Source organism: Apus apus, chromosome 4 (genome assembly GCF_020740795.1).
Source record: "Apus apus isolate bApuApu2 chromosome 4, bApuApu2.pri.cur, whole genome shotgun sequence".
NCBI lineage: Eukaryota > Metazoa > Chordata > Aves > Apodiformes > Apodidae > Apus > Apus apus.
Window position 1 is genome coordinate 16,654,348 of NC_067285.1, and position 25,397 is coordinate 16,679,744.

The 25,397-nt window shown below is 36.7% G+C and overlaps 1 protein-coding gene across 9 annotated transcripts in view; it reads left to right on the forward strand.

Moving 5' to 3' along the window:
• EXOC6 (exocyst complex component 6) overlaps nucleotides 1–25,397 on the forward strand; it is a 92,245-nt gene that overhangs the window by 52,218 nt on the left and 14,630 nt on the right. For 4 of the 9 annotated variants that reach the window (XM_051620003.1, XM_051620005.1, XM_051620010.1 and 1 more), the window contains exons 19-20: nucleotides 6,216–6,357; nucleotides 14,320–14,393. In XM_051620003.1, coding sequence (XP_051475963.1) covers nucleotides 6,216–6,357; nucleotides 14,320–14,393 — 216 coding nt within the window. Of the gene's footprint in view, nucleotides 1–347; nucleotides 428–6,215; nucleotides 6,358–14,319; nucleotides 14,406–25,397 lie in introns of those variants that run through there. The other 5 variants (XM_051620001.1, XM_051620002.1, XM_051620004.1 and 2 more) reach the window with 3 other exon arrangements.

Genomic DNA, 25,397 nt, shown 5'->3' on the forward strand with positions numbered 1-25,397 from the left:
TTTATTTTTTTAAGCTAACTATATTGGAGTATATTATCTGTTATAATGAAAACTTTTTTTGAAAGGCTGTTGATATACAGATGCTTCCTCATTGAGTGTTTGCTACATTGATATTCTGGCATACAAATCCGTATTACAGAAAAACATTTCAGCACCAAATTAGTATTATTTAAATTATAACTTTGTTATGCCTCAACAAACTATTATATATGTTCACAGGTTTAAAAATAAAATTAAGGAATTGTGTAGCTGTAGTTGTTCTTTTTCGAAGCTTTTTCTTACCTTTTTTGCTACCAATTTTTTATTCTTTTTTTTTTTGTTCCTTTTTTTTTTTTGGATGTTGACAGTACATCTTAATTTTTTTTGTTTTGATTGCCTTACTGGTTTCCTTCTCAGAATAACAACAATGACCATGCAGCTATGTCGGTAAGTAGATGCAAGATGAAGAAAAAGCATGTAAACTGAAAAACTATGAACTGCCTGCAGGCTTATTGCTTCCATTTTTAATCATTTAATAAAATGACTCATCTGTTTTGCTGATGATTTGCTGGGTACCTTGTGTGGTTGCATGCAGAAATCAGGTAAAGGGCTAACATTGGGCAGTGGGATAGCAGAAGCCCTAAAAACCTTGCAGAAGGTTGGTGGGATGTGCCTTGCATCCCAAATGAGATAATTTAGAGGAGACTAGGAGGCCTTTTAAGAGGAGAGGTCAGGTATCAAAATGCAGCTATGAGACATGCGTACAGAATAAGGGTCAAGTGATAGAATAAATAAATAGTGAAAGTTCCATCATTTCTCTGCTACATCTACCTGGCATCAAGTGAATGTGTACACTCGTTTTTTTTATTATTTCTTTTTTTAAGAAGGTGGTGGGTTGCATTTAAGAGATCTTCCAATCCCTGATTATTTTCAGGTCATAGTTTTTTGCATAAGGTCTTTCTTTTGATTTGGCATAAGCATTTCCATGATAATGAAAGTATTGAAATTAATATTCTGTTAAGAGTGGCTTCTGAACCCTGAGTTTCTGGACTTTTACTAATTTTCTCTAATAACTAATGTGGTTGAATCTGTGCCTTTCACTATTTAAGTGAACAAATGTGTAAGGCACTTAGAGTGCACAGTGTGGGAATAACCCCATTCATTGCTACAGTCTGGAAAGCAATTGGCTGAATAGTAGCACTGTGGATCTCAAGAAAGGATCTAGCAGTGGGCTTCCAAGTTGTTAGGGGCCTAGAGCACATGAATTACAAATGGAAGTTTGGGGAGGTGAATTAGTCTGTTAAAGAGAAGGCTGGGGAGAAACCTGATGGCAGCCTGCAGCCTCTTGAAGGACAGATACAAACATCATGGAGCTAAACTCTCTGGTCTTGATAGGATTGACAAATTCACGTGTGGCTGTGGTCCCAGGTAGAAGATTGGGACATGAAGCTCTGATGTTAGGGAAAAGTTTGCATGAAGAGAGTAGTGCAGTGTTGGAGGAGGTTACCCGGAGAGGCTGTGGGATTCTCATCCCTGGTTTGTTTGAAGGCTCAGCCAGAAAAAAGGGCAACGAGTCTGATTTTTTTTTTTTTTTTTTTCAGTAGTCCTTCTCCAGGGAGTGGGCTGGACTCAGAGACATTGGTGATTCATTCCAATGACCATTTCTATTTTTTGAATACTAAGTGTCATGTTGAACTATCAAGCTACTAAGTGTCATGAGCACTAGGAGAAAAATATTTTCTGTGCAAATATTTTGTGGCTTAGGTGTAGGTGTCAGTGTGCTGGTTATGTCATGACCAATCACTGGCAGAATTTCAGAAATGCAGAGCACGGAGGCTGCGTTGCTTCTGAAAGGTTATAATTTGTAAGTCATGTAGGCTTTCATGGTTCTGGTTTCTAAAGTCATGAGAATTTAGTCTTTTGAGATTATTACAGTCTTCAGGTTGTTTTACGTCCCCTTTTAAGTTTATATTGCACTTTATAGTGCCACTAGATACTTTGAATCAAAAAGCAAATACAAATTTTATTATACAGCCATTAATCTCAGGAAGTCAATTGGCTGATCAAATTTGTTATTAAGGACCTGCATTTTTCATTTTTTATATTGAACAGTTAAAGAAAAAGAATACTTTTTATTTCCAGAACAGTTAATTTGAAATTACAGAGGGGTGAACCTATGTGTTTTTAATCTTAAGTGTTATTCTTGGTATGTTTTCTGTTAGTTACTATTGAACAACTCTTTGGAAAAAAAAAAAAAAAAGGTAATTGAAAAATAACAGCTACAAATTACTTTGAAGCAGTTGTTTATGAATATTTTCAGTATAATTTGGGGTAGAGACTGAAAGTAAAACTGAGTCTTAAAAATTCTATTAGTGTTTGTTAATATAGTTGTTTTTTGTAGGTAGTTTGAAAGTTGGATTTTAGTCCCATTGTTAAATAATACCATGCATTAGATAAAATCTGCATGTTTCGTTTCTTTGCATTTTCAGAATTTTTTTCATTGTCATTTCATTTTGATAAATTAATTCTTCAGCTTAACTTCTTAGATTTAACAGATACTTTTTGTTATTTTCTTTTATGCTGAGGATGGCATTTTGTGTTATTTTATTGTTTGTGTGATTGGCAGCAAAAGCCTAATTTCACAGCTTGCAATGAGGGTGAAGGGGTGGTGGTTTTCTGGAACTATATTCAAAAACTGTCAATCAACAGCCTCCACAGGCTACTTAGAAAATGGGTTTATCTTACTGATTTATCCAAATGCTGCTTCATGCTGTCTTTGATTGGCACAGCTTGGCAGGGAGGATGGATGAATCTGTCACTGGCTGCTTAATTGTGTTGCTGGTCTCAGCCTGACATTAGGTCTTTGACTCCTAAGTAGCTCAATACAAAACAAATTAGCAGATTGTAGTCATATTTCTCATTCTATATGCTTTGACTTTGTTGAATGCAGTCCATAAATCATATTGACTGACACCATAGTGAATGATGAAAGCTGCTTTTGAGGCAGCTAGCATCGGTCTTAGAAAGCAGTACTGCGAAGGTGCCGTGGAAGGATGCATATGGCTGACCCTTTGGGAATTTCCTAGGAGCCAAATGTCTCTTTACTGCAATTGTTCTTAGGAGAAAAGCTTTTGGGTCCTATAAAAAAGGATTTAATAAGTCAGCAGATTCTCTTTACAAGCTCCTTTGAAATACAAGAAGTTTGTCTAAGGGTTTTCTCTTTTTACAAACTTGTATTTCAGCAAAATGTGAAGGCTGAGTGAAAAACCAGTTGCCTTTAACACTGTTAGCAGGTGTTTTTGCTTATAGAATAGGGTCCTTGTTTTGTAAACTCTCCATTGGTTGAGTGGAAGAATAGGTTTTGTGGACAGCAGCAATTAGCATCGCACAGCAGAGATAATAGTGGTGTCTCCAAATGGGAGGCAAGTGGAGCGAATGTGAGAAGCCTGCTGAATCTCTGCGTGGTATTAAACATATTTAATTGCTACATACAGTAACCATACCACCCCCCCCTTAAAAAATAATAATAGTCATTAAAAAAATCCAAACTGACAAATAACAAACTGAGATTTGTTTAATTCTGGAAAAGAAACGTGTTATTGTTCTGTTCATGAATCCTTAAATTTCCTCTTCAAAATGCATTATGAAAAAAATGACAATGAATTGATTGATAGGTGGATGGTGGAAATTTGTGGAGAGTTTTAACTAGATCTCCTTTTTCCAATACAAATTTGAATTCATTATTTTCTGAATGTTCTACACCCAATGTATTTTGAACTGGGAAGTGCTAAATTTTTAAGAGGATAACAGTAAAGTTCGCATTTCTCTCACTTAAAATTCAGCATTTTGATTGATACACATAGCTTCATTTTTTTCTAGATTTAAGAAAATCGAGTGATTTATTGAGTAAGTATAAACGGTACAGTAAAATTCTGTTATTTGTTGATATATTATGTGAACAATAAGCCTGTAGTTCAAGTTACATAGTTGGAAATAGTTTAAATGTTAGGATGCTTCTATTTTATGAAAATATAAAATAAGCATTAGCTATACATGTATTGATACTTATTTAAAGTCCAAGTGGCTTTTACCATGTCATTTCTGTATTGTAACCATTACCTTGTGCTCCAGTACTATTAATATTTGCCAGATTTTAACAACTTACTACAGATGCTTGTGAGAAATATAAAATTCTGTCTTTTATTTAAAATAATAGAGGAATATACATTGTTTGCATATAAAATAAATTGGATGTTAAAATTTTTCCTGACAACATATTAATCTGGTATAGCTTTTATTACACTATAGTGGCAGCATAAATAGGACATGGAGCTGATTTGATGGAGCAGTACATTAAACAGAGATGCACTAATTGTTCCATTAAATCAAAATAACATTTCCATTAAGTGTTCCAAACTACACTGTAATTAAATGAACTGTGGCCCATTGATTCCCCTTCTCACCTCCTTTTTTTCTTCTTTTCTCCCCCCCCCCCCTTTTTTTTTTTTTCCCTCTTTTTTTCCCCATTCATATTGATATTGTTCTGCTTGGGAAATAGAGCTGCATGTCTCCCAGTGTAATTAACATTGGGTTTGGGAGACTTTTAAGCATGCTGTTCTTGCATTGTTTCTTACATTCCTTGTTGTCAGTTCATTTATTTTGGTCAAAAATGTTATTTGCTTTTCTGAGATTTTCAATTAAGAAACTGACATTTCATTTTAGATATAAAGCTCCTAACAGTTCAAGGTGTCTGAATACTGAAGAGGCATTAGCAAAAGCCATTTAATGTTTCAGTGTGACATGTGAGGAGAGGGAACGCTTTCCATTGTATTGTCTACATTTTAATTACATTTTAAATAAGAATGAATTTTTAAAGTACAAAATATTTAGGGCCATGTTTGCTTTGTTTTGTATGTGTATGTGAAAATTAAATTCTATGAGTAAGTTGTCTTATTAAGGACAAGATCTGCCTCTTCAGATACAGGAGCAGAACTTTCCAGTTTTTTTGAAAGAGTGAACTGCTGTCTGTCCTTACCATTTTTTGTTGCTCATGTGTGTTTCTGTGAGTCAATGGTGAACTGATCAACCTGACTGCAGAAAACAGCTGGGAAATGACTGCTGTAGAGAACAGGTGTCACCACTTTACTGATGGATATAAGTACAACCGTAGCGGTGTGTGCTCCAGTAGGTGTATTATGGAATTATGATTTCTTTCTTGTGAGTGTGTTCATAATTTCCTTTGATTCAATATGTATTCTAATATAGATATCAGTTGAAAAGCATGGTTTAAATGCCATGTTAAACTACAGAGATTCATATAATTGCATTTGAAAGCCAATATTGCTCTGCTCTAGAAGATTGCAGTGCTATGAACAGAATGGTGCCATTTCATTGGGTGTCTGGTCTTAACGGGTTTTCTTTGTTCTAAGGTAGAATTTCCATATCTTTCAGTTTTTCTGTACTAAATTTTTAATAATTTGTCAAATTAATATCTGATTTTGTGCTTTGTGTTTTGGTCTCGTTTGGAAAATTATTTGTCTCAATTACATACACATAGTAAGGAGGAATGTTACTAACTAGGCTGTGGTTGGAAAATTATTTCTGTTTTGTACAGCAGAGGGCTACATTTCATTTTCTAAGCAGTTGATTATGGTCAGCACTGACTTATTAAGTACCTGAAAAGATGATGGATAAGCGTGACTATTTTCAATAATTTAGCAACAAGCTTTGAGATGGAATTCGGGCAATTAAAGTGCCAATCATTAGCACAAGCTGTTATGCTAAATGCCCCAACTGAAGGCATTGGTTTTGGTTTACACAAAGTCTGGGGATTTTAACTGGGTATTGTTAAAAATATGCAGCATGTTGATTTTCATTACATTCTTGCTTTCATTCTGTTTGGGTAAAAAAAAGTTAAATAAAATTACAAAGCTGTTCATATGCTTCATTAACTTATATTGTTATTATTTTGGAAATGTCCTTGTATTCATGAAGACCATTGGATTTTTGGAAGAAATAACAAGAATTGATTTAGCATATGTTTAATTTAGGTCTCCAATTGATTTAATAGAAACAAAGCTAGAGAGTCAGAGAAATAACAGCAAGTGTGATCTTTCTCCTAATCTAAGCCCCGCATTTTTTAAGATTTTGGATGTGTATTAAAATCAAATCAGATAAGCATTTATTTAGTGACATATATTTGTTTCTATCTTAAAACCTATTGCTCTTTCTACTAGGGAAAAGTGGCCCAGACAGCTTGCATGTCAGCCTGCCAGCATCTTTCAACATCCCTAATGCAGATGCTACTGGACACTGAATTAAAACAAATAAGCATGGGAGCAATTCAGCAGTTTAATTTAGATGTGATACAATGTGAACGTAAGTAGATGTTCCAGTATTCCTATATAGAACCGTCTTAACATGACCAAAAAATGATTTCATTTAAGCCGTATAGTGATATTTTTTTCCATAATCTACTAAATCTTTGTCTTTTAAACAAAGAAGCTATTACAGTACAACTTCTTGTATAAGTACTTAGGAGTAAGTATCTTAACACGTCTGGGAAATCATTTTATGAAACTTTTTTTTTATGTCAAGGATCCAATTGAAAGATACACCTGTTGTTATCCCAGTGGAATGGTAATTGCAATAACCAGTAAAAAGGCTATAGTCTAGTACCAAATTGTGTAAAACTATGTAAATATAATGCTCTTATAGTTGAGGACAAAAAAAGGTCAAATATTTGTGAAATTTCACTTTTCCCACTTAATTTATTATGATGCAAATTTTAAATGTACTGTTACATGGGATTTCCTCCCTCCTAGAATTATTGTTACCATAGTCACTGTGCAGAATAGTAGCAATCATTTAGTAAACATCAGATGTTGTTTTAGCCTCACTGTTCAAAATATGGCATCAGAATTATTTTACAAAACTGGTTCAATCCAGCACTGAAGGTGGGATTAATTTCCTCATGTTTTGCTGAGGGTGAGCTGTTAATCGGTATGAGGGAAGTTAGTTCCATAACATGGCTAGATTATGAATAGGTTTTAGGTCTGGTTTTAGACTTGATGACTGAGATGCAGTAAAAAAAGGCACACTAGGGTTTTTTTCAATGTGTATTTTTTTATTTTTATGCTCTGTTTTTTCAGAATATTTTTCCTCTTATGTCTTTGAAACACAGATCTCAATGATTTTGCTGAATGCTGTAAAATGAGGTAGTTCTGCAAGTCATATCCTGAAGCTTTTGGTTTTGACACGGGAAAAAAATTGAATACTCAATTAGCAGCCACCTATAGGAAACAGAAAATTTTATTTCAGGCAGTTTGGTTAGCATCACAAAGGGTTCTTGTGAGAGTCCAGGGACAGAGTTAAGAGGCATTTTTTGACATTTTAACCATACACTTGTCTTCTTCTCCTGCATTGTTACATTCCAGCTAAAGTCTGTAACAGGTAGAGCAGGTAGGCATCTTTCTGACAGTTCTTTATTATCCAGCCTTAAGGCCTTTTGTTGCATGGAATGAACTGACGAGATTATCAGGGTTCAACGGAAAAGGTATTTGTGATCATGACATTAAAGTTTGTCTCATGATTGCACAAGTTGGCCAAACAGATGATGATTTCATTCTTTTTCTTTTACTTTTAAAAAGCTTGATGTTGAAAATTTAATAGTGTTCTTTTCAGGTAGGTGGGTAGGAGTATGTGTATGTGCATTTGTGTGGTTTTGTGGGTGTAAAAAACATCCCAATTGTAAACACAGAGATTCCATAGTATTAATAATACTGTCACCGTGATCATTAAACTAGACAAGCTGAATTGCTGCACCCGCTACACGGTCATCTGCCTTCTGAACAAACAGTGTAACACTGAAGAAAGCTTGCCCGCTACCATATTACTGTTCCTAATATTTAAAATATCATCTGTGAACAACACAGTACTTCACTACTCTGTATTAACCAATTCACTGTTTGACTTGGGGATTTCTAGCAGTAGAGGGGATAAAATGCATGCCTTGCAGGTGACTTTCACTGCATGAACAGGTATGTTCACAGCAAAGTAAGAGGTTGTTTCCAGACTCTTTTCTTCTCAGCTTTTGCCTGGTTGTATACCATCCTCATTTCTATTACCACTCTTTCTACCGTCTTTGATTGCTACAGAGTGGAAGCTTCCATCAGTGAAGAGATCACAGTAGAGATTTGTTTAGTCTAACATGATAACATTTCATTATTTTAAGAGTAAATATAACCTTAATATAGCATGTTTTGTATATGTAGCTGTTAATACTGAGCATATAGCATGAACAAGACATGGGAAATCTTGGGCCAAAATGAGAAAGTTTCAGCTAGTAACCAGAAACACTGAGAAATACATTCTTTCCACCATTGCGTAACTTCTAGTGTGGGCTGTACAGATGCAAATAGAATAAACTTGAATTCTTCATTTGTGCAAAACTTCTGAAGCACGTTAGGAAAAAAAAATAATTTTGTACAGAAACCCTTTGAGTAGTTTACATATAATTGTGGAAGCTTGTCAGAATAGTATACTGCAAAAAATGACACCTTACAATTTGTGGAATAAGGGATTGACACAAGATTTTGCTCAGACTGCTTTGCTGTTGTGGTTTCATTCATAAGGTCCATCACAGGCACATTCCAGGCCTCACTGTGATGCCTGTGATTTATGTTCTTGCTCATCACCCTCCCCTAGCTTTATTCTTTGACACTTCAGGATTAATGGATATGACAGTGACGTTTCAATTGGTGCTTAGAGTGTGCAAATAATTCACAACTGCTGGGTAGTTTTCTACTGTATTGCATACATGGGTTTGATATTTTATTTAGACACAGTGCAGTATGGTCATATGCTTTTTGAACTGAAGGTTATGTGAGATGTAAAAATTCATTAATATCCGAAGCTGCATTTTTAAAATGTCTTGGCAATATTCTAGAAATTTATTCTGATCTTTAACATTGCATTTTTATTATTTTCTAATATGAACTGGAGGAGATCTAAATAAAAGCAGGAAAATGTGAGTGCTTGTCAGATTTTTCTTTTGCATTTAAAAGCAATCAACAGTCCAACCAGCAACCCAACATTCTGTTCATGAGCAGCAATCTGTTAAAGTCAGTGAGTGTTGAGGTTCTTAATCACAGCAAATAGGTAGAACAATAAGTGGACTTCTAAAAAAGAAAGGTGGAAGGGAAGGAGGTGATCTTGTGGTGAACTCTGGGATTTCATTATCCTGCACTACATTTCTATGCAAAGTACCTAACTTCAAAAAGCAGAGCAGAAAGTCTGGAAGTATCTGGTATTTTTGCTCTAGAATAGTAATAGTATGAGGTGGTCTTCTCTGATGATTTATTTATGTGTTTTAAAGTTATGGCCTTCTTGCTCTGCTTCTAGTAAGTTTTTTTGTTTTCCTTCTAAATTTTCCAAAAGTTTCAATTTGACTTCAGTTTGTTATGTTCTAACTGAAGTATTTATCAATTCTCCCTACATATTTTATATCTTAGAGCAGTGTTTTACCTCTGTATTTTACACCATTCTTTCTCAATGGTGATCTTTCACTAGGGTGATTTGGATTCTGACAACAGAATTCAGTACTAGGTCACATTAATATAGTCCAAGAAAGAGGTTTTTTGCTCAAGCATTGCATTTTAGTGTCCTGAGGAGGGAAACTGTTTGGGGAGGCATTTTTCCTTTTCTTGAAGATGAAATTCAAATTTGGATTGCTGTATCTCACTCTGAGAAGCAAGGTGTATATAATAGAAAATGAGCTTTTCAGGTACACTATCCAGATCTAGACACCTTACATCAGCATTTCATTAAGGAATTAGAACTGTCAAAAATTCTGATTGTTGGAAGAGTTATCAATAATTTTTATGTGCTTTAACTAGCTGAACTGTGAGACAGGTTTAATTGGCAGAAGGTGTGGTTGGGTAGGCATCTTTCTTCAACTGAGCATGAATCTGTGCCAGGATTAAAAGGTTTTGGGTCCTGCCTATAAATGAGCATGGGTTAGTGGAGAATTAGCACAAAGGAGAATGCAGTATACCTTCCTAGCCAGCCCTGGGTTGGGCTTCTTGCCAGTCGCTCCTTATTCACCCACTGTGGTGGAGAGCTGTGGTATCCAAGAGCAAGAGAAATCTTGGCTCAAGTGCTCGCTGTTGCACAGACACAGAAGTGTTCTCCAAGTGGGCATGCCAGAAGCTGAGGAACCCAAATCCTGTTTTTCCTTGAAATGGCACAAGATTCTCCTCTGGAGCCCCCTCACTCTACCTGCCTGCTCTCCCATCTGGGAAGTCAGGTTAACATAGCTCGCATGGGACCATCCTTCATCTGGTGGTCACATATGGCAGCATGAGGGTGAGGGGAAGCAGCAAGAGCTGGCTGATCCTGTGGGCAGGGCTGGAGGCTGATGCTGGGGGCAGGGCTGGAGGCTACTGCCTGGCCAGCTGGCAGCCCCCTCAGTGAGGCTCCCCTCCAGGCGTGTTTGAACAGCTGGAGCATCCAGCAGGGCTGCAAAGTGGCTGAGGGCTGCTGAGGTAGTCACCTGATTCTCCACTCTTCCTCAAAAAATACGTTTGTAGCTTTGCTGTCCTGCCTTTGAATCAGTGCTGTGAGGCTGAAGTAAGACTGTCCTTATTTAGCTTTTCGTCCAAAGTTTGGTCTCTGATTTTTAATTTCTGCCATTGAGCAGCAAATCTGTCAGACCAACAGAGATGCACACACATATGTTGGCTAAAAGGTGAGGTTTTTGAGAAAATAAAATTAAGAGACCTGTTAATAAATCCAGAAGGGCTTAGAAATTCAGTAAAATTTACAGTTACAGATGTCTTAAATTCCTTTTAGCAGACACAGCCTGTTTCTTAAGACATCCCTTGGCACATATATACATCAGTTCACATTTATCCCATATTCAAAATGTAATTAAAAGATCAAAGTACTCAGAAGAAAATGGACCAAAGTTATCTTTACAATATTTAAACTTACCACTCTTGTCTATGTGTTACCTCCCAGACTGTTTTTGCATTATTACATACTTTTTTGTCAGATACTATCCCTTGTAAATTCCTGAACTGTCTGTTCTAGGAATTACATTAAGATTGTACGTATTGAAGACACATGTTGTGCCAAAGACCCTGTTCCGTATATGCAAAAAAGGTCTAGACAGTATCAGCAAAGTGTAGGGAAGGAAGGTGTTAACAAAAAATCTTATGAATACCAGATTCTTATAATGCATACATTCAGCTTAATATCACGAAAACATTGAAGTTTCTGATTCAAACTGCCAAGCAGCCAGTTGTTTGCCCCTGGGTGTGACAGTTTAATGGTGATCTCTGCATTTTCACACTCTCATATTATAAAATTCCTAAATGCTCTTACACACACTAAACCAACCAATTAACCAGCCCCTTACCCCTCCAAATCCTCTTTAAGCCTTGAATGAATGTGAGGGGTAAATATTTTAAAATATGTATATATGACAATATTTCATTACTATCTGAAAAAGGACACTCTAGGACGAAGACATTAAGAATGTTAATCCTGTTCTTATATCTTCCTAACATGCTGTGCAGTAGAAAATGTTTAATTAGCTTTGTAAAACTGTGAGCTAAACTTAAAAACTGAGGGTAGGGGAGGGAATTCTCTGGCCATGACCATAAGCAGATTATCTTTTTGCCCTTTGAACTATTGAAATTGTAATAATGAAACAAATTCTGCTGTAGTCACCTGTCAGAAATGCCCCAAATATAAGACTAAATTAAATCATACTGGTTTATTTAATGTATTAGGATAAATTCCAAGCTATGTTAGCCTAATGATCTGCAGAAAAGATGCAAATATTTGCCCTGTGGCAAGTAAAAGAATCCTACTATATAAAGGTATCTCCCAAAGTGTAGTGCTAATAGCTAACTGAAAATTCTGCTGCAGGCCACACTTTTCAGTTATATACACTTTTCAGTTATATACACTTTTCAGTTATATACACTTTTCAGTTATATACACTTTTCAGTTATATACACTTTTCAGTTACATACACTTTTCAGTTCTGTAACCATTCCTTTTCTGTAGAGCTTCCGTCTCCCAGTGCTACCATTGTGGAGTGGCTGGAGGAGCTTGGATTCTAGTGGGGGAAGCTGGTCTCACTGTACTGTGGACAAATGAAAAGTTATACAGAATCAGATACAGATGGACCTTATCTTTCAAGACAATAAGTTATCCTTCATTGCTTTGGGGATGCAGAAAAGACCCCTTCTGATCATCCAGCTTATCTTCATTAGTGTGCTGCCATAGCTCATAACCCATGTATCTCTCTTTTAGCCATTTGTTATGGGGCATTACTGAGAATTCCCTCATACAGGATGGTGTTCCCATTCTAAACACCAGATTTGGCTCATCAGAAGAGCCAGCATCATGGGCCTGTCTATCCCTGAAAAAAGGGTGATCCCAGTGGCCATGAAATACTTGCAGAAGACAGCCATGGAGACATCCAGCCCTGGAGCCTAGGGTGTTCAGCAGGCTGCTTTAATAAAGGCCTGGAGATCTTTTATTTTTCTGCAGGTTGGTGTTTTTACAGACTGTTTTCTCTTTGCTGCTTTTAAGGACTTTATTATTAGGCAGACTCTATTAAATGCTGGGTTTAGGATATGCTTTTTCTACTATTTTTTGTCTTCCCTTTTTATTTAAAATGCGTCTTTGTGGTAGGTTGGAACTCCCTGAAAACTCTCCTAGAGCTGACATTACTTACAAAGCAGGAAAACAAGCAATTTAAAATTCAGACTTGAGTACAGTAACCAGTGAGCATTTGCTGTTACCAATACTTACTTGTCTGTGACATTGGAGTACTCCCTAGGGTATTTGATTGCTGGTTTTTATTCCTTTAATTGATGAAGAATCAAGTAATAATTCCATTTTAATTCAATCTCCTATTACATGACTGTCCATAAAAATTTTTGCACTACTGTAATAAAAGTAATAAATTCTGCTGGCAAAACTGCTGCTCTGATACTATATTAATCTATTACTAAGCTATTCTTAGATACTCTGATATGGTCTTTGTAGCTTCTTCTACTTCTTAAGTAAGAGTCTTTATTATTTTCATTTACATTGAGTTCCACATAACCACTTTTAGACTTGTGAATATCCGAATTCATTAGACTGCTTTAAATTGAAACTATATCTTCAGAAGTAAATGACTGAAGCCATTATTTTACCATCATGTTAGCTCAGTGTTTTTCTGTGTGTTACTTTCACTTCATGATCCACATTTTCTAGCTAGCAATTTAAAAAGTATTTTATAGGACTTCACATTATTTTTAAACATTACTATGAGTTCATGGGGCGCTAGAATTGAGCACTGGATCTGGAAATGTTTTGGATGCATATGTTCTGTTTCCTCTACTATTGAATTACCTGTGTCTCAAACTTGGAAAACAACATGCCTTTTCCTGCCTCAGATAATACCTCTCTAAAATCATTCCATTACTATCTACTTAGTTTTGTTAAAAGCTCTCACTGTGTTCTCCTAAACTCTTTTGAAGTAAGATGTTTAAATTGAATGGGGATGTGGGGCAGTGGGAGTTTCTGCAAGTGTCTTTGTTACAAATATGTGATTGGGATAAGAACAACAGAAAAGATATTTACTTATAAGTTTGAGAATTATTGATGATTTCGTAATTTTTAAAAAAAGCTGACTTTTTCATTATACTAAGTGTTACAATTTTTTAAAAATGCTTTGTATAGTTTTGCCTACCAATTTTGACAGTCTGTTTTTGGGTTCAAGAAGAGGAGAAGTTCATTAATGATAAACTGGCTAAAAGGCATGAGCAGGCATTTTGGGTCTGCTCTGACAGTGGCACGTAGATCTTTCCACCTCTCCTCTACACATTAAACTAACTCCCACCTTTGTGTTTGTCTTTTATTGCTGTTTGGCTAGAGGTGGAGTTTTTATAGAGCAAATGCTATAACAATGTTTGAAAATATGTTGACAGCCATGGAATTGATATTTTGAAATTCTTCAGTAATTGTTCATCTCGGGCCAAAAAAAGATGTTGGCTTCTGTGGTACATTACTACTGGTTTAAAATTTTAAGCAAAATACGTAATGATACTCCTGAAAGTGTTGTTCTTGGGAATTATTGGAGCTGAAAAAATTATGAGAAGCTTATTTGTTGGTATGTTTGCTTTTAATCAGTGGCAGTTAATAGTTGTGATCTATTTCTGCCAAACTTGTTTAATTTTGATACTAATTTATAATGCATAGAGCTTGATTTTCTGTTAAATTAAAAATAATAATAAAAATATCTGCATCTGTAATATTTTTGACCTTTCCTTGCAGTGTTTGCTAGTTCTGAGCCTGTGCCAGGATTCCAGGGAGACACCCTGCAGCTAGCTTTCATCGACCTCAGACAAGTAAGACACTAGTTGTTGTTTTTTATCCTACTAATTTCCCCTTTTGACCAGCGCTGAAGTTATTAAATTCAAGAACCTTTCATGTTTTAGCATTCCCATGTAATTAGTTTTGAAAAGCGGTTATTTGAAGTGTTATTAGTGGCATTATTCCTTGTAATTTAGCATAAAACTGTTTCTCCAATGTGTTGTTAGGGGGCACTGTGCTACTGGTGGTACTGTGACATGGATATAGGATGAAATTTTGATCCTGACAATTTTGTAAAGATCCTGTGACGCCTTTTTGCAAGAGTGTACATGTTACCCTGGTGTGTCCTGGCCTGATTCAGTTCTCAGCAATTGCTCCCGTTTACAAAACTACTCCCTGGAGAGCAGAATTGGGCATGGTATTCTTTAGCATTTCCTTTCCTTGATTTGTTGCATAGAATTCGCTTAAAACTGTTAGAAAGCAGCTTTATTCCAACTGGCTGGTCTTTATTCTATATAAAATTTAGTTTTAAATGCCTCATGTTGGAAGCCCTTTTCCACAGTTCTTGGCAAAAAGAAGGTTTTTCCAGACTAAAATCTACTTATCTTAATTTCATATAGTTATTTCAATTCCCTGTTCTCTGTAAATTCAGATACTGTATCCACCCGTAGCAATTAATTGTCATAAACTTTTCATACTTGAAGTAAGCTTTTAGAAATGGTTTATTACTTCACAAAATTGTGTGTATAAGTGTCATGTAAATAATGAATCATTAACTGCACACGGAAGGTCTTAAGTTTTATGCAGATGTTGATGATCTTTTTCAGCACCATTATGAGCCTGTCAAAGTCATCAGAAAAGACAAATATAGAAATAATTCCACACAAAAATTACCTATGTAGTAAGAGTATTCTTGCTTTTAATAGTTTAGTAGGTTTCTCAGAAGATACTTCAGAAGGGAAAATTCCTGAGCCAAAAGTATTCCAGTTTCTCCTAATACTTACAAAGACTTCATTAAAGCATATTTTTAAATTAAAAAGATAATAGGTAGAGTTACCTGTTACATTCTCATAGTAATATAACAATGAACAGTATCTACAATGGGACAGCCATGGACTATGTGAGCATGTAAGATTGTGGCCATAAGATTTGTTCATGTGGTACGTGCACATTAAGAGTTCCAGAATTCAGTATGTGAAGATGTGCTTTGCCAGACTTCAAATACCACAAGTCTTGCCTTGACTAGCAGCCTTCCGCTTTTGGATTCTTTTTTTTATTCTCCTTTTATTATCAATGTTAGAAGTGACTAAGTATCTTCCAATTTGTACTAAATCAGTTTAGATGAAGGGAAAGGATGTTGAGAGATTTTGGCACCATTTCTGTCATCCACCTAAGTAGTATAAATCCTTGCAGAGCCTATGTTTGTTTCCAGGAAAAACATGATTTGCAGCTATGCAGGAGGGCAGGGTGTGTACATACCTGCTACAGGAAATAAATAATATTTTTATATGTTTTAAGCACCAGCTGTTGAGCATGTTGCATAAATAGCAATTATGTTGCTTATGATACCTCTCAGGTTATGTAAGCAACTTACATGTAGAATTCTCTAAATGCAAGTAACATTATAGAAAATGCTTTGTATGCCATAGGAATCTAATCAATTTCAAATACATTATAAACAGCAAAAGTCTGAGCAACCCGCTTTGTATTCACCATTTAGTAAGGATTTGCAGTGTTTTCCCTCTCTGCCTTATTTGTGATCAATTTCTATCTTAATAGGGTGGATGACAGTTCTTTTCAAGAATACTTAGAAAGGCAATAGAGCCTTTTTCAGAAAGTTCTTATAAAAGGTCATGCTTCTGTTTTTTAGTTTGAATTTGATACTTCTTCATGAATTGCAGGATATGAAAGATAAGGAAGTAGGTCCAGTGGTCAGGTTTTACCTGCCCACCCGGACTGTGCCCTGAGGTCAAACTCCTGATATTGGCTGTTTGGTACAGAGGAGCTGATGACAGGTAGGGGCTGATACAAGGGGGAAAGCTTGAACCGTATCAAAGCTAAAAGGCAGGAGATTTGGGACTCAGTGAGAGACTGTAGCTAAAAGATGGATCAGCAGGATTGCCCTCTTCTTAAAAAACAGCTGACCTGCAAGGGAAAAGACTTTATCGTCCTGCCAATCACATGGTTGCTAATGGAAGCCAGTTATCTCAACAACAGCTTACTCTCCCTCTGTTGTACTAAGGCAATGTGTAAGATTACCAAGGATTGGGCAGTAGAATATCGTAGCACATTTTACTGAAGAAGTAAAGTCACTTACAAGGAGCCAGCTTGGAAGACAGAGTGAAGAGCTACATTTGGATGATCACTTATTAGGGAAGGAGGAGCTTTGAAAATAATTTCTATAGGTATTTTCATCTTAACAGCTGCTGATCTTGTCTTTCACTGAAGACAATGTATGGATAGCGTGTTGTCCCCAGCAAGCCCACTTTTTTCCTTCTTCCTTCCACAGACATAGAAGAACAAACAGAGGGAGAAATGGTTGGCTTGAGAACAAGTTGCTTCTGAGAAATGAGCAGTAGTTAGTAGCAAGAAGCTTTAAGAGGCCAGGCATCAGGAAGGGGTTACAAGTGCCTTTGATGAGGCACCTCTTTCTCCTTATACTTTCTCCTCTTATCTTGCCATAAAAAGCTCCTTAAAGATCTTAGTAATTTGTAGAAATCCTAGTCAATATAGATCTTTGCTCTGTTCCCATAACCATAGTATTTCAGCATCTTACAAAAGGTGACTTGATGTGGTTGACTAATCACACATAGTGCATTTGTTCTCTATTCTGTTTTCTTCTACCAGGAGGAAAACTGTGAATAGATGACTTTCTGATTTTTATATTTTTACTGTGCTTTGCTATGTATGTTTGGCAAACAAGACAGAAAATAACCTGGGAGGAGGCACAATTTCTGAAGGTCTTAGAATCTTATATATCACATAGAGTAACTTTAAAAGAAAAAATTAATCCAGGATGATTTCATGTTTGGACAGTCTTTTCTATGTGAGTGTTTTACTTGAAGTGAAAGTTTCTGTTTAATTGCTTCGTATTAATAGGTAGGTTATGAGTGTAGTCAAAAACATACTTGGCTTTTGCATCACTGGAAATCCTTGCATCTATAGCAGCCAATGGACTATTCTCCAAAGCATATACGTACCTATGTAGTTTCATCCATGGGCTGATAAGAGGGGATTGTGCTTCAGACCCAGGAAGGTGCACAGTGGCTGCAGAACCATGAAATGACACACAGCATTTTATTCTAAGAAATACCTGAAGTTTACTGCGAGGAGAACACCAATGTGCAAATCCCCATACTAAAAGAGAATTGCATGGCTGTGACCATCTAGAAACTTGTAGGTTCAGCTAGTTTAGCAGCTTCTGCAGCAGGAAGCAGCTGCTAAGAAAATTGAAATTACTGTATGACCTGAGGTCATACCTACGTGCACCCTTTCACCCCACTTACTTAAAGCCACTGAGGAACAGGTCAGCTCAGGAAGGTGAGCATCAAAGTGGCATGTGCTTCTTTAAAGACACTGGTCCCTGGCATCTTGTGAAGATGACCCAGCTCTCCTGCCACCTGTACCACCTCTGAAGATAATATTTGCTACTGTCTTTATAGGGAGCCTGGGTAAAAAGAGCAGTAGCTCAAAGTGAGATGGAACAAACTTTGGGAATTTTGCCACCATTTCAGATCCTAGATCAACTGGAATTAGCCTTCAAAAGTAAGCAGGTCTTAGTTTGTCCTATGTGAATTAGTCTCTGAGAAAGCTTAGCCTTCAACATGAATTACTTTTGTCCTGGTTACGGTCTGTTCTTTTGTTCCTAAAGACTAGGGTTACAGCTCTGGAATGTGAGGCAGATTCTTGAATGTCCTGGATGCTTGAATACTGTGAGGAAAAGGCCTGAATCTTAAAATTTTTGCATCATTCTTTTGAGAGCCAGTGTAACGTGTAGTGAACAAGAACGATGACCTTGTGATGGCCTGAGGCCAGCAGTTGCTGTCTTAGGGCAAATTTCCTGATTCTTAACCAGCTGGGTGGTAACATGCCTCATGGTAGGACAAGGGATAATGGTTTTAAACTGAAAGTGGGGAGATTTAGGTCAGACATCAGGAAGAAATTATTTATCATGAGGGTGGTAAGGTGCTGGAATGGGTTGCCCAGGGAGGTTGTAGAAGCCCCCTCCCTGGAAGTGTTGAAGGCCACATTGGATGAGGCTTGTGCAGCCTGTTCTAGTGGGAGGTGTCCCTGCTCATAGCAAGGAGCTTGGAGCCTGATGATCTTTAAGGTCCCTTCCAACCTTAACCAATCTATGATTCTTGAAATAAAATAATTGCCTCCAAAGTTACAACCTAAGCTGCAAATGTAGCTTAACTTTTTTTTCACTTCAGACTTAAAAAGTTCTCTCTAGTGTTTCTTTCTACCACAGCACTACTTCAGTTTCAGACAGGACTTCTTCCTCTACTGTCTGATCTCAGACAAGTATTTGGCTAGCTTGATGGTTGTGGAATTTCCTTATTTTCCCAGTGATGGTGAGAAGTCTCTCATATATGTTTTCTTTTTGCACTTAAGTACAGGTTACTAATACCATCCAGTTGCTGTCAGTGCTGGGCTTTCAACAGGGGCAGCCATCTCTAGTGAACATAATCAGATGCTGTTGGTTGCCTGTTAATTTACTTTGTAATGAGTTTTGTGGTATATTGTTGGTGAGACATATTGCTTACCTTCTGAACTGCAGTGTTGCATGCAACAGATGTAAACCTATTTGAAGGAGAAATTCTTACTAGTGCTTAATATAGTCCTATTTGTTCTTTGCTTCTCATTCATCACTGAGAGGTGATACTGTCCTTCTAGTAAACTCAGAAGTAATTTGTAGGTAGGAACTGTGTAACAGATCACTGGACTTCAGTCCCAACCACAGGATTTTCTGCCACTAAAGACAGACTGACAGCTCAGTCTTCCCCATGGTTTTGTTTGCACTGTTTAATTAGAATTAATTTCCTGTGGTAGCTGCGTTTCAGCTCTAGCTTGTCTCTGATTCCCCCAATGTGAAGCATGCTGAAGCTCTCACCATCTGTGTTCCCTGTGGAGAATGCTCTTGACCGCTTCAGTAGACATCGGAGAATAAGTTGCAACCTGTTGCCAAATCTGTCCACCATGACTCTTGGAGGGCAAGGGCTCTAAAAGTGTGTTGTGGCTTTCTTTGCAAGCTGCCAGCTCACACAGTGCCTAGGTTTTGATGAGTAGGGTACACCCACCCCTGGCCTCTACTCTGCAGAAGAGTGTTGACCAGGAAAAACATTGGGAATTTCCAAGAGGGAGAAATACTGGGCAGTATGTTTAGGACTAAGTCCTTAAAATGTCAGAGTTTAAAGATAAAAGTAGGCCTCTCTTTCATATAGCAACAGTCTGAATTTTTAATTAGCAAGTAGTATAGAATATTTCATCTTTTGCTTCCTGAGGGAAATGGTTGTTCAGACTTTCATCTTCACAGAGACTCTTTCACAATGCTCACTGATCCCTTCCCTCCCCCTCTCTGCACTCCTTAGCTTCTCTGAACAAGCAGAGGAGCATGTTACCTCTGTAACATGAAGCCCAGCCTCCAGGTGCTATGTAATGGGATTTGTGCTTCTCTAGTTTTCAGTGCAATGCTGCTTATTCAGCTAAAGAAAGTAGCTCAGATTTCAGACAGCAACAAAACAAGAGTCACAGCTCTTTGGAGTTCAGACCAAGGATCCTCACTTCGCTGGGAAGAGCAGAAAGCTTTTGCTATCCTTCCCTTTCTTCTTAAATTGACTGCACTAGAGCAGAAGACAGACTAGAGACACATTGTGAATAGAACAGGGACACTTCAGGGCTCAGTATCTCGTGTATTTGCATCCTAGAGGGGTAGCAGGCATATGCATACTTGTCTTCAAAATGACAGGTGAGCAGGACTGCGCGCTAAACGTGTGTTATCCGGCTTGCGAGGGACACGCAGTGTCTTTTCAGAGTACTGTATTCTTACATGTAAACGGGGTTTCTTTGTATGAACGTGACAATTTGTAAGCACATATATTCCCCAATGGAATCTCATACTTTTGACTTCATCTTTTGTGAATTCAGATTTTGTGAAGCCTGTAGGTAATTACAGCAGGCTCAGATCACAGGTTGTGTGTATAGATATTTGTGAGGACTATCTCAATCAGTGCTCTGTACACAGAAACAAACCAGCTTATTACTGGGATGGGATTTATACCTGCCAGCTGGTAAGAATTAGGAAGCTTTAGAAACAAATGCATAGAAATTAGCAACAGGGGGTCAAAAACAAGCATGGCTTTGAACATACTATCTTGATAAGGATTTGCAGAATCTAAGTGGAATGGCAAGTCAGTCATTTCCTGGCAATAGGTATTCCTACCCTGTTACTGCCAGGATATAAGAGCACATGTGCCAGGTTATTAGGTGTATGTGTGTTCTTTGGGACACTAAATCATTCATCAAATTCAGTGCAAAACAGATTGTACTCAGTTCAACATCTGAATTGCCCTTTTTCAGCTGAGAAGTGTGAATAATATGCTGATAGCACACCAAGTTTCCACTCTAGATCCTGGCTTACTGACAATGAGGGGCCATACCTGAAAACAGGTTTTAAAAACTCAGTATACAAACGCTGTTACTTCACTTCAGTAGCGCTATCAGTACGTCGCCTAACTAAAACAATATACATATGGCCATTTAACAACAAGATACACTACACCATCAGTGACAAAAACTGCACCTATTTCTCTGGAGGAAAGTATAATACTTAAATGGCAATAAAGAATGTTATAGTTACCTAAACCATGTAAGTTATCAAAAATAAGAAAATAATTTTCTAGTTGTTTATTTAAGCTAATTCATTTAAGAGATACACTTCTCTTAGGTCTCCACTTAATGAACCAGCTATATGCAAGAATTAGATGACCTGACAAGAAATCTGTACTGTGTATTTAGAAAATAACAGAGCTCATGAAGCACTGGCTCACCTTGACTTAGAGACCTGGATATAACAGCCTTTGCCTAAGAACATAAGCCTTAGTTTAACAAGAGGGAGGAGTTTGTTGTTTTTAGGTGAATTTATAAGTTTTGAGACCAAGATGGGAAATGGCATTTATTGATGTAATTTGCTACTTGCGGGTGAAACACTACCTTCTAGAGCAGAGCAGGGGAGTTCAGCTACTGAATATTACCATCACAGAAATAAGTAAATGTTTCACTGGAGAAGCTGATGAAAGCAAATGCTACCAAAAAAAAAAAAAAGGCAAAAGCTGCTATATAGACTAATAGACTATTTAAATGAATATATCTGAGTCCTTATCTGAATACTACAAATGGTCACATTTAATCAGCTTTCAGCTCTTCTGAGTCATCACTGCTTTAACAAGACAAGGTTTAGAAATAATAGTTAATTAATTCAAAACCTAAAGAGCTGTTGTTATGATGAAAACTTCATAGCCCTGCAAAACATTTCTGACAAGAAAGCTCATCCCATAATGGCAGAGGGAAATCCTGCAAGATCATGACCTAAATGGCACTAAAATTGTATCCTTGGTAGTTGAAGTGCATATGCCAATTATACCCCATTCATAATGCCAGAACCCCAAGCCTTCTGTTTTCCTGGGTGACATAAGTTCATTCAATAAATGTCATGCAACATGTCTGGGAGACTGTTTATGCAGCAGTAAATTCCAAGGCCATTGTGAGAGAAAGCACTAAATAAGCTTTATCTGCAGAAGGTTTTATTCTTTTGCAGAAGGACCTGTTGGTAGAAAAGTTTCAGAAAGTTAATTTTCAGATAATTTCCCTGTTAACAAATATCTTGCTTGAATTAGAAGAAATTGATCCATGTGCCTATTGTATTTGTAAACTCCTTTGTAAGTTCTTTGAGTCATTGATACACATCCCATTCAGTGGAAGTTATTAAATGGAATGAAGTTTCTCTCTAGCTTTCTTCTGCAAGCAGTTTTGCTCCCCATCTGATCCTTGGCTTTATCTTTGTCACGGAAGAAATTACGTAAATTCAAGGAAGGATGATTTGGGTGCATTGCTTTCCTGAAGTTTGTGAATACGTTATATCAAGCTGTTGTCTTCCTGCTGACAGCCAGTTGCTGCAGGATCTCTACCATTATGTCTGTGCCCTTCTGTAGTCCAGAGCTGATGGATGGAGTTCAGTTTTGGAGCCCCCAGCTCCACAGGACTTCCTCTGAATCCCGTGGGTGGTATGTGGTTTTTATGAGTAATGAATGAGCATAGTTAACACAATAGAAGAAATTAATTGTTTTCCTTCAAGTTACTTGTTATTTGTATTTTCTTAAGATCTATTAAGATCTATGAGTCCTTGTCAGCCATCAAGGGGCCATGGGTCTGGTAGCTTCATTAGCATCTCTGCCCCCATGTTGTTTTATCTGACCTGGTAGTATCACTGGTATGTAGGATATATTTAGCAACAATACTAACTTGCCTTCAGTACATTTTCAGTCACATCAATCAACATATTTGGATTTTATTCCTTCTCTAAATTATCTGTCAATCACAGGCAGCACAAAGAATATCCCAGTTTTTCCCTTTTGCTAGTTTTCCTGTGAAAAAGAAAGTTCTTCTCTTGAAGTCACTACTGGACCACTGTAAAATTCAGTAAAATTAAGGGAAACAAGAAATTAAGGATTGTTCTCTGTTTCAGACCAGTAACAACACAAGGAAGGAAGCGCTTAGACACAGTATGGCAAGGACTTGCGTAAGTGAAATGTAGTTGATGAATATTCATTCATTTGGATCATAGCGTCTTAGAACAAAGGATTGTATTTTCAAAAGCATTTGCACAATATATACCATAATGTGACACTGATCTTCAGCTTCAGTGGTTTAGGACTGCAAAAACACAAATAAAAAAATGCTATTCTGACTATCTGACTCTGGTCAGTAAAATCTGGGAGATTAAAGCCCTTGTATTTTCTTTCTGTTTGTACGAAGATACTAATAGGTGACAAAAGAAATAATTGAATTTCATACTGTTATGTAAATAACTAGTTTCTGATTGAAGTGAACTAATTATAGTACAAATAATAAGACTGATCCAACTGTTCTTAAGCACAGTTTTATATCATACTGGCCTAAATGGTAGCTTATGTGTCTTTTATGGCTGTGTCTGGTTTGGAGCAGTTTTCCACCTTACAATTTACATAACAAAATTTACATACAAGTTTCACATGTTTTAGAACCTAAAGTAAAGCTCTTGGACAGGACTTTCCCTAGAGCATTGGTAGCAAAGGAGCAGCACAGCTTAGAAGATCTCAGAATCATAGAGAATGAGATGATGGGAGAAAAAAAAAGAATTAATAAGAACAGAAATGCACAAAATTTTTAGAAAATTAATAAATGTCAAAAGACAAGTAGATGAAAGCCGTGTATGGTAGGGGAAAAAAAGAAAAACTCAAATATATGGGATGAAGGACAAAGAAAGAGGGAAAAGTCTGTTCCTGTCTATAAATTCACTTTATTGTCCTTATCCATTTCTTTCTATTTTTATCATTTTCTATGGTTTATGCTGTGACCCATTAAGAGCTGCCTTTTTTTTTTTTTTTTTTTTTTTAACAGTAGAATGATGTTTTTACCCAAAGGAAAGAACTTTCAGTACACAGTTAATGGTGTATTAAGTCCATGAAGCCATCAGGTTGCCTTATTCCCAGGAGAACACAAGCTTTTCCTGCTTTGGTGGTGTGCCTTCAGGAGATTGTTCCAGAAAGACACATAATTAGCCACACTTTTCCAGAGTGCACAGTGTAACATGATGCAGTTAAACCAGAAGACAGTTTTCATCTTTTGACCCTGTGTCAAACATGTCAGTTGAGTAGCTTACCTGAGATCTGTAAAACACAGGCCATCAGATATTTTCCCTCAGAAAGGAACATGCAATAGACACACACACACACAAAAAACAACTTAAAACCTGACTTATTTTTAAAGTAACAGAAAAAGTACTGAGCCAGCCTTTGCAAATGGCACAACTCAGGGAATTAAAATTCCCTTTCTTTTTGCCAGTCTAAAGTTTAAATAAAAATCTTTGCCCTTGCTTAAGTTATATGAGAAGGACGTTAAAAGTGTGTTTTGGGATTGGTAGTACGTTCAGTATAGTGTCAAAGTCTTGCATCCATTGACATAGAGGGTAGCTTTAAAAGTTCACAGCAAAACAGAATAATGTTGAATAATTCCTAGACAGAAATACACATGTAACTGGGAAGAACCTGCGTAACTGGTAGATTGAAAAGGCACAAGCTGAAAACTCAAACAACAGTGTAAAATAGCCCCTGTAGCTTAATTAAATAGAACCAATAATGCGATTTAAACTTATTTGAGTTAAAATTACTTTAATAAGGGTGTTAATTACTAGAGGATTAACACTGCTTACATGTGATAATAGATGTGGTCAGTCAATAAAGGGTGAGAATAATGTTCGTTTAAGAAGCAAAAGAATCTAGCACAGGATTACTCACCAGAAACGGATAACATTTCAAAGTGGCAAGGAGAATCAGGGGACGGGGTTTTCAAATTGCAGGAGGCAATAGAAGCTGAATTGTGCCATCATTACTCAGCAGAAGTTCGATCTATATTTGGATCTACTGGAGCTAAGATATGAAGAGTAATTAGTACAAATTACATATTATGTAGTTTGGAAATTTTCTTTCTTCCAGAGCATTGTAAAAATAATATTTTAGATTAATTATTTTAAGAAAATACTGTAATCTGAGAAATGAGAAAAGGCATATTCTGAGGGAAAAGATGGAGTTGTAAGGAGAGTAATTTATTGAAGGTGCATTTCTTAGAAAAGAAGTAATATAAGTCTACTGACATTAAACAGAAACAGTTTTTCTTGAAATGTTTGCAAACATGACAGCAGGAGAAAAAAAAAATCTTTTGCAAAAAAAACAACAAAAACAAATTCTGAGTTATTCAAGTTTCTTGTTACTGCAACTTACTGA